General features: G+C 27.0%; 3 protein-coding genes across 3 annotated transcripts; 2 read left to right on the forward strand and 1 right to left on the reverse strand.

Moving 5' to 3' along the window:
- The first annotated feature begins 2,860 nt into the window (after positions 1-2,860).
- Positions 2,861-3,358, forward strand: LOC130956231 (pathogenesis-related protein 1B-like). The gene has a single exon (XM_057883277.1). The coding sequence runs from the start codon at positions 2,861-2,863 to the stop codon at positions 3,356-3,358; it is 498 nt and encodes a 165-aa protein (XP_057739260.1).
- Positions 3,359-4,539: 1,181 nt separating this feature from the next.
- Positions 4,540-5,031, forward strand: LOC130956227 (pathogenesis-related protein 1C-like). Its single transcript, XM_057883274.1, has one exon. The coding sequence runs from the start codon at positions 4,540-4,542 to the stop codon at positions 5,029-5,031; it is 492 nt and encodes a 163-aa protein (XP_057739257.1).
- A 4,767-nt stretch (positions 5,032-9,798) lies between these two features.
- LOC130956411 (pathogenesis-related protein 1B-like) lies at positions 9,799-10,287 on the reverse strand. Its single transcript, XM_057883449.1, has one exon. The coding sequence runs from the start codon at positions 10,279-10,281 to the stop codon at positions 9,799-9,801; it is 483 nt and encodes a 160-aa protein (XP_057739432.1). The 5' UTR covers positions 10,282-10,287.

Raw genomic sequence — 10,287 nt, forward strand, 5'->3', positions numbered from 1 at the left:
ATTTATTAATAAATATATAATTTGAAAAAAAAATTAAAAACTTAAATTTTTTAATAATTTTTATAATTTACAAAAAAAAATTATTTCATGATTAATTAATTAAATTAATAAATTTAGGTTAGATTAAAGTTAAAGTTAATCATGATAAATCAATTAATTTTATTTCAATTAATAATAAGAAGATATATCCCGATAAGTAATTTATCCTTTAATTAAAAAAAAAGTTGGATAATAGTCACTACTAATTAATAAGTACCTGTTGGGAATAAATAGTATGACCACAATCCAATCAATCATGTTTCAAATAATTTGTTATTGTTATTATATTAAATGTTAATATAATAACGTCCTAGATTAAATTTGGAGATTTATTATTATGATAGTGATCATAATATTGAGAAATAAATCTTTTATAATTTAATCTAAATTGTTCTTGGTCATAGGATTATTAAAAAGGGCATTAATAATCCGGAAAGACCAATATATATATAATGGTCTTCATTGGATGAAGATTAATAGATCTCATTTATTAAATTATATATATAGATGGTGCATATAGAGATATGACCATTGAACTGACTCACTTTGAGAATTTCTAATGGTTATAATTACCGTATATTTGTCAATAGGATATTCTCAAGATGAACATAGTAATAGAGTTTCCTTTGACCTGCGACTGTCATAGTAATTAACAATGTATTTATTATACTTTGATTCCGGACACCTAATACCCTAGGGTGCTAGTTGAATGGATATTGGGTATGATTTAAATACTTGTAGAATTAATGATTAGTCAACAAGGAATCCATTAACTCTCGGTAAAGAGTTTGAACTCTATGATTATAATGAATGAGATGAATAAAACCTTGGCCAAGGAGATTGAATGAATGAAGAAATGAGTTTCTTAGGTCATTCACAGTTCATTATAATAATGGTAACAAGTTAGAGTTTGACAATTAAACCATACTCTAAGGGTTAACCAAGAGCTGTAAAGATGGAAGGAATTATACTTTGTTCTTCTGAGGTTCTTAGTAAAAATATTACTTCATACTATCGGGCCGTTGAGGAGTGTTGCTAGACGCCAACCTTGATTAGTAAATTTAGTATGACTAATTTACTACCCGCTTAGTATTGAACCTATGGGGTCACACACTAACGAGTGTTCTAATATTTGCTATAGAATTATTTAATTATTATTTTGATTTGATCAAATAAATAATTATATTAATTCAAATGGAATATTATTATATTTTTTGCTAGCACCAAAAATATAATAATAGTATGATAATTGAGAATATTAAATGAGATTTGAGAATAATTAGTTATTCTATTTCTAAATTTGAATTATAAAGTTGGATGAGATCCTAACTGATTCTGTTTCAAATTAAGTTATGATATGATTCATAAATTTGAAAGATTCAAATTAAAATAGTAAGATATGATTCAAATTTGAATTGAGATTCAAATTTAAAATCAACAACAAATCTCATACTATATATAGGTATGCCAAGAGTAGAGGAAAACATGAGAAAGACAGAGAGAATAACAAGGGTTGTTATTCCTTTATCTCTACGCACATAAATGTATGTGAACCTAATTCTTAGAGAAGAATTTTATGGTGTGCAAAGAGTTGCAAGAGGTTTCTCAATTTAGATCAGATGTCCATTGGTCAAGGGGTTGACAGCAAATATTGGTCTCGGTGTGGATACGCATAGCGCCTTCGTACCATCGAAGGAGAAAAAAGATTTTTACTAGCGTACTCAGGTATTTAGATCTGATCTATATATTCTTTATTATTGGAATAAAGTTTAAGCACAAAAATAGATCTTTAAGGATTACTTTCTTTTCTTCCGCTGCGTGTGTTATGAACACATAGTAATCCTTCAGTACCAACATCTTATTGTGAGGCTTTAATTATTAGTGCGAATATGTAAGGATTTGGGTATAAGTTGTGAGCCCATGTTAGTGTTGTTTGTGGGAATTTTTTCATGTAATTTTTCTATGTGTTTTGTTGCAGGTGTTCATGTTAGAGATATAATTATTAATATTATCGTCTTGTTAATTTAATTTTTTCTGATAAGTACTTTGGTGATAATTTAAAGGGTTTGTAAACATAAAAGAATGTTAGTTTGCAACTCAATAATGAGTTATCACGAATAGAATTTTTATAGAGAAATATTATTTGTACATTAAAATTAACCACTAAAATTAGTTATGAATGTATTTGTATATAAATACATGTGTGTTTTAATTTATTTTTATAGTGTATTTGTATTCTAACATGTATTTTATACTAGTGGCTAATTTTAGTCGTTGATTTTAGTGTACACATAACATAATCCATCTTTATATATAGTTTCAAAGAATTGTTGAGTCATAGCTTTTGCAAAAATGTTAATTTGACATAGATAATGAAATATTAAAAGCAGCTCAAAATTTATTTTCTATATTTTTAGTCATCCTATAATTTTACAAAAATTGCTTCATCTTCGAACTGCTACATAGAAACTCAGCCTAGCTTCTTAATTATGATGTTAATCTTTTTCTCCTATATTTAGGATATATACTACTTAACAAGACATGCGTTGTCATATATGGTTAGAATCGTTTTTGTTGAATCATGGTTTTAATTTATAACAAAGTTAATTCAACCTTGTAACAAAATATTGAAAACAAATCGTCCATACTTGTTTTCATTGTTATGGATCCGATAATCTTTTGAAACAACTACAACAACTTACTTTTCCAAGTAAAGATTGATTCTTATAAATACCTCGCTATAACCTTAACAATTCTCATCAAACACATTAATACATACATTACAAACAAACAAACAAAAATCACAATTGCCTAAGAGAACATGAAAACATGCAAGATTTCATTTTCTCCTGTCACTATCTTAGGTTTATTATTATGCATTATGGGTTATGTGTATGCTCATGATTCACCAAAAGACTATGTTGATGCACACAATGTAGCAAGATCAGAAGTGGGAGAACCAAGTTTGATTTGGGACAATTCTGTTGCAGCATATGCACAAAACTATGCCAATCAACGTCGAAAAGATTGCGAGCTGATCCATTCACATGGGCCTTATGGAGAGAACCTTGCATGGAGTAGCAGTAATGAATTTTCAGGTGTAGATGGTGTGAAATTATGGGTAGACGAAAAGGCATACTTTGATTACATGTCAAACTCATGTGCTGATAACCAAATGTGTGGTCATTATACTCAAGTGGTTTGGAAAAACACATTGCGCGTTGGTTGTGCCAAAGTGATTTGCGACAATAATGGAGGCACTTTCATTACTTGTAACTATGATCCTCCTGGCAATTACATTGGAGAAAGACCTTACTAAATAAAAATAAATATGTACTTTTTTATTTATAATATCTATTATGTCGCTTATTTAATCATGGGTGGAGGGAGGAGTATTACTCATTATTATATATGTTTATGAAATAATAGATCATTTAATTGTGATTAATTACTCCCCTTTTCCTATTTAGCTACTTTGTGCTCCTGCTTCTTATATTATTAACATGAAGGTTTAATTTTATAGTTTTATCGAATTTTTAATTAAATTTTTATATATATATTTTTTAAATTAGATCTCTATACCAAATCAAATTTTGTAATTAAGTAAATTTTTACCGTAACAAAAAGTTAAAATTAACAGAATATTCTGTTAAATTATACGGAATATTCAGTTAAGTATTAGACATATTCGTTTTGTTTAACAAAATATTCCGTTAATTTCATCGTTTTTGTCACAGACTCACGATAGCTAAGGACTTAATTACAAAATCTGAAATGGTATAGGGACTCAATCGAAAAGAAAAAAAGTATAGAGATCTAATTGAAAATTCAATAAAATTATAAAGATTAATAGAATAATTAAATCTAATATTAATTATCCTAAATATATACTAAAATTAACTATTAAAATTAGCTATTAGTATCAAATATATGTTAAAATATAAGTACATAATAGAAATAAATTAAACAACACATATATATACACAAATATATTAGTAATTGATTTTAGTAATAAAATTTAATATATAAATAATATTTTTATATTAATGTAGTTGGTCAACAACACACAAAATGATTACAGTAAGTTATTAATACTAATATACCACGTTTATATTCAACCTATATAGTAATATAATATTTTTTCTATAATGTTTTGAAAATGATTTTCTAACTTGATATGAATGATACTTTGCCAAATCTGTTAATTTCTAGTAAAACTATTATATTTAGTGCTTATTGAATATACAGTGATATCATAATTACTTCTCAGTCAAAATAATATAAATAAATAATTGATTCCATATATTAATTATCAACTAATGGTATTAGATCCGGTGTATTAATGATTTTAGATACTATTCCTACACAGAGATTCATTTAAAAAAATTATTAATTATTAATACCTTCAAGAAAAAAATTTCCTATCAATACCTACATACATATATACCATTTAGCAATTCTATATTGTTAAAATTATAACAATTAAGTACCACTATCACTATGGGTTCATGCTCTGTGTTATTGTGTATGTTGGGGTTAATAATTGTGATTGTGGGTGATGTAGTTTATGGTCAAAACTCAATACAAGACCTCCTTAATGCTCACAATTCAGCAAGATCAGCGGTTGGAGTTCCAAATTTGGTTTGGGATGATGTTGTTGCAAGCTATGCTGAAAGATATGCAAATGAGCGTAGAGATTGTCAATTGATCCATTCATCAGGTGGGCCCTATGGAGAGAACATTGCAATGGGTTGGGGAGGTTATATTGTTTCAGGCACTGATGCCGTGAGATTGTGGGTAAATGAAAAACCATATTATGATTATAATTTTAACACTTGTGTTGGTGGTGTGGATTGTCTTCACTATACTCAAATTGTTTGGAGAAATTCGTTGCGCGTTGGATGTGCAAAAGTAACTTGTAATAATGGTGGTGTTTTTGTTACATGTAATTATGATCCTCCCGGTAATATTATTGGAGAGAGACCTTACTAAGAGGTATTATTGTTGTTAATTAGCTGTTTATGTATAATAAGGCAAGATCCAATGATCCATATACATATATATAAGCCCAGTTCTACTGTGGTTATGGTTTGGATGACTATTGTAGTTATGATTTTTTCTATAAATTAGTAAATGGCACCTGGTTTATAGTTTTGAAACTGACTGCCCCATTTAAATGACTCTTAATTGAGTTTATCATTATTGTGGATTAGATTTTCATTCTTTTATAAATTTTTTTGCAATTTCAATTCCCTTTTAACTTGAGAGAATATATAGACTACAGTTATTTATAGGAACAAACAGAATACTGAAATAAAAATATACAAAAATATATAATTAAATATATTTAACAGATAAGATATAATAAAAAATATTATGTTAAAAAATATTAAATAAATATATTTTATATTCATCATGATAAAAAAAATATAAAAAATTAATAAAAAATAATTTTTTATTAATTTTTTATAATTATATTTTTCTATAAATTTTTTGAATAAAAAAATAAAAATAAATTAAATTTTTATAATTTTTAATTTATTATTAAACAAAATATAAAAATATTAATTTTTATATATTTATTATTTATGTCTTATTTTCGGTGTTTTATTTTAATCAATAAACCAAACGCAATTATAGTTACAAACACTCTTATTCTTTCTTCTCCTTCCCTCCCTCCCTTCCAATGCGGTATGAACATATATTCTTCAGGAGGCCCATCCAATTGGCTTTACGATTATGGCTTTGATCACATTTTTGTAGCTGACTTTATGGCTCCAGATTCTGCTGCTTTCACTCGGTGTCTCAGCCTCAGCCTCATACCAATTTCAATTTCGATGCTCCTTCTTCCACTACGAAGAAACCTAGCATTATTGCCTTCAAGAGAGTCAGGACTAAAAAAGAAAAAATATATAATTCTTAATTCATTAATAATTATATAAGGAAAAAGATTTCTTTTTTCATAATCTAGAATGTATGAAATTGACTAAGATTGATAACAAAGTTACACTGGTAAAAAATTGGAACTAAACCATTGAGAGCCAATGAAAAGGGTCAAATTAACTTGAGAGTCGTCAAATTTCTTAGAACAGATATCTTTGATTGATTTGTCCTCTATATTGTAGTCATGGTAGCCACTGATATTGTAGTCATAGTAGAATGCACCTATATATAATAGTGTCTTTATAAAATAATATTATAGATTCTTTTGATTTTAATTAGTTTCTTTGTTAGATAGTTATTTTTAGCTACGGTTCATTTTCTCACTCCTATAAATATAACGTTTTTGTCATTAAGTGTTGAACATTAGATAATATTCAAATCTAAATATTACACCACACTACAAGATTTATATTTAATTAAAAAAATATTTTGATAAAAAATTTTAAAATTTTTTAAAATATATTTTATTTATGACAATTTATAAAATTTCTTTTAATAGATAATTCATAATTAATATTTAAACTCTCTCTAAAAAACCCTCTTCTTCTTAGTTTTCACATAATAAGGCCACATCAGAGAGAAAAAAGAAAATATGATAAAAAACAAATTTTAATTTAAAAGTATGTAAATGAGATGAAACTAATTAATAAATGTTTTAAAATAAAAAATAAATAAATATTTATAAAATTTGTAAAAGTTTAAAAATTTTACAAAATAGTTAATTTTTGTTAAATTAAAAAATCAATTTGTAGGGTTTTAAATTGCCATAAAAGCAATTTAAAATCACCACAAAAGTCCAATATAAAATCTTCATTAAATGCACATAAGATCTCCACAAAAGACTTTGTAGTACTTCAAATTTTAGAAGTTTTAAGAACTCTAAAAACTATTTAGTGAAAATTATAAATCTCTATAAATAGGAGAAAAAACTGTCACAAATAAAAAAAAGCTTATAGTACCATAAGCAAAATATTACGACAGTTTTAATAGGATTTAGCAACAATTTAAAACCGTCTCAATTATTTCATGGAATTTATCAACCATTTACCATTGTATATTGGGTGCCAGACAAATTCTACAAATCGTTAGAATAACCGACACTAAATCTAATTATACCACAAATTTGTTTTATGGTAGTTTAAAACTACTGAATTTAGTTATACTATTTGTACATACATAGAAATAAAGTTAAACAGATATCAATCCACAGCAGCACAACCTAATAATTGGTAGATATCAATTCAGTTATGTATGAGTATTGTTAATTAAAATCATTTTCATCAATTAATTAGTACGTGGTGATTGCAGCAATTTTTGTGTTTTATAACCATTAATTGACCATCAATAATGTTTTTAATAGTATAAGATTAAATTCAATAGTGGGAGATTACTCACTTTTTTTATAATTAATTGTTGACCACAAAATATAAAAGTTATTGGCCCTTAGACTTTTCCTAAATTGATTTTAGTCATGATAGAACTACTCTAAATTAAACCAAATTGACAAATTAATAATTTTATGAATAATGTACACATTTAATACTCAACATGCATATAATGTGGACAATACTTATATAATTACAATATTATTTATATAGTTGCATATGATCTATCATCACCAAGTTGTCAGTTAGTTCTTTTACTCATTTTATATATAGAGAACATATTTTATATAAATAAATTATCATATATTATCTAATATTTTTTGTCTTTTCCGGTCCTTTACCCGCCGAACACTTTCTCTCCCTAGGGAACAAACGTTTATTCTGTATTGCAATTTTAATTTCTTGATTTTATCATTCAAGTAAAACAAATACAATTACAGTCACATATTATATCACTGTAATATATAGCTAATAATAATTAAAAACAAAGAGATGAAGGAATATATGTACTATTTAACTTGTAATTAACATCACGCACACCACATACAATTTTCATGGGTACAAATTAAGTGAGATATGGACTAATTATCCAACATACACTACAACAATTCTGACAGATAGCGGCGGAAATTTTGCGGCAGTTTTATAAAACTGCCGCAAAATGGCAACCTGTGGCACATATGGCGGCGGTTATTGGCTGGGGCTGCAATCAGATCACATTTGGCGGCGGTTTTTCACGAACCGCCGCTATATTTCAATAAGGCTTGCATTTAGCGGCGTCTTTTCGAAAACCGCCGCTATATGTACTGTTTGGTGAGTTATTGTTTTACATTTTGCGGCGGTTTTGTTTAAACCGTCGCAAAATGCGTATTACCACATATTGCAATGTTTTCTTTAGTAATAATCATTTGGGTATAATCTAGTTAAGTAAACACTACTATCTTAAACTACATATGTTTAAATCATTGTTACTTAAACTTGTAACACTTTTTCTACCTTCGTTTTACATAAATAAAAATTTCACAAGTTAAATAAGCTATATATGTTAACTCATGTGAACAAATTTACCAATAAGATTTTTTTTGTTTACTTTATTGGCATTTAAATTTGCATTCAAACATTGATGTAAAAGAAGAAAATAAAATCATACTCTAGACTAATTAAAAATCAAACATTTTTTAAAAATAATAATTATATATATCTTCTATAAAATATTAAAAATAATAATTAAAAATATTTTCTACAAGTCATTAAAATTTCAAAACGTTATAATTTTATAAAAATTATAATTTTAAATTATCATTTTTTTATTTTAATGATTTGTTGGGCATTTATTAAAATAAAAAATTTAATTTTTTTTTAAAATAACAATTTTAGCTTGTATTCTTAGATATAAGAATTCATAATAATTAAATTTAAAATAAATTAATGTTTTATCAAAATTAAATACTAAATAGAATAAAAATATTTTTATATGAAAACCAATCAATTATCTACATATTATTATGATTAATAGATTCAATAATGCTAACTGACCAACAAAATATAATATTTTTGACAAATATTTTACTAATTTTAAATATTAAAGACTAAATTCTAAATCTTAATAAATATTTTTAGAAAAAATTTTATTTTTAATAATTTATAAAAAATATTTATAATTATTGTTTTTTTTATTTATGATTGAATATACTCTTTATTGAATTTATTATGGATATTATTAGATGTACTCTTTATTGTACTCTTTATATATGCTTGGATCATATATAAATAGACGTAAATTAATTCGATCTACTATGGTCCAAAATTAATTCGAAACAGACTCATTCGAATTACTAGGGACGACCTAGCATGCATAATTCGAATCACCCTGGTTCGAACTACCATAAGACTACATGCAAGCATAATTCAAATTGGACAAATTTCAATTACAAGCATTACTACTAATTCGAATAGGACTAATTCAAAGTAGTGTTGGTTTGTCTAATTCAAATGAGACTGATTCGAATTACATAAAAATATACTTTTTTTTGGAGATCCTGGTAATGTTTTTCACTTTAGTAGAATTGTGTAATTTAGTCCTCCATTTGATTTAATTGTGCATTTTACCCAATATATAAGGTGCCTATAATAACAATGATCAGATATATAAAGTATATAACAAAAATCTGTGTGGCAATTAAATGTGTTCATATGAGATATATAATTATTAGCGCTATATACATCGAAGAGATATTTGGCTTGGTGGTAACACGACATTGTTAAAGCTTTTCCTTCCTGCAGGTTCCTAAGGGTGGAAGCGCAGGTTTAACGGTCCGGACGTTTTTGTTGCAGTGATATTACATGAAAAAATATAACTACATAGAATAATACATGATGAGTATTATATTAAAAAGTTTAAATAGACAACATAACAACAACATCGTTTATATTAGTAAGGCTTTTGATCAGTGATATTAGCACCTGGATCATAGCTGCAAATAACAAAAGTGCCTGTATTATTATCGCAAATTACTTTGGCGCACCCAAGTCTTACCGAGTCACGCCAAATCACTTGTATGTAGTGGACACAGACTTGGGCACTCACACAACTATTCGGACCATAGTCATAGTATTCCTTCTCCTCCACCCATAATTTCACGGCATCCGTGCCGGAAAAGTTACCGTTGCCCCTTGCAATGTTCTCCCCATATTGGCCATCGGAATGGACCGATTGGCAATCACTTTTTCGCTGATTGGCGTAGTTTTGTGCATAGGCTGCAACAGTGTCATCCCAAGACAAGTTTGGAACACCAACCTCGGATCTTGCTGCGTTGTGAGCATCAAGGTAATCTTGTTGTGAGTCTTGGGCATAAGCCACATGACCCACAATCACTAATCCTAACACACACAACACAACAGAGAATGAATCCATGTTTTG

This window comes from Arachis stenosperma, chromosome 10 (assembly GCF_014773155.1).
Source record: "Arachis stenosperma cultivar V10309 chromosome 10, arast.V10309.gnm1.PFL2, whole genome shotgun sequence".
NCBI classification, from domain to species: domain Eukaryota; kingdom Viridiplantae; phylum Streptophyta; class Magnoliopsida; order Fabales; family Fabaceae; genus Arachis; species Arachis stenosperma.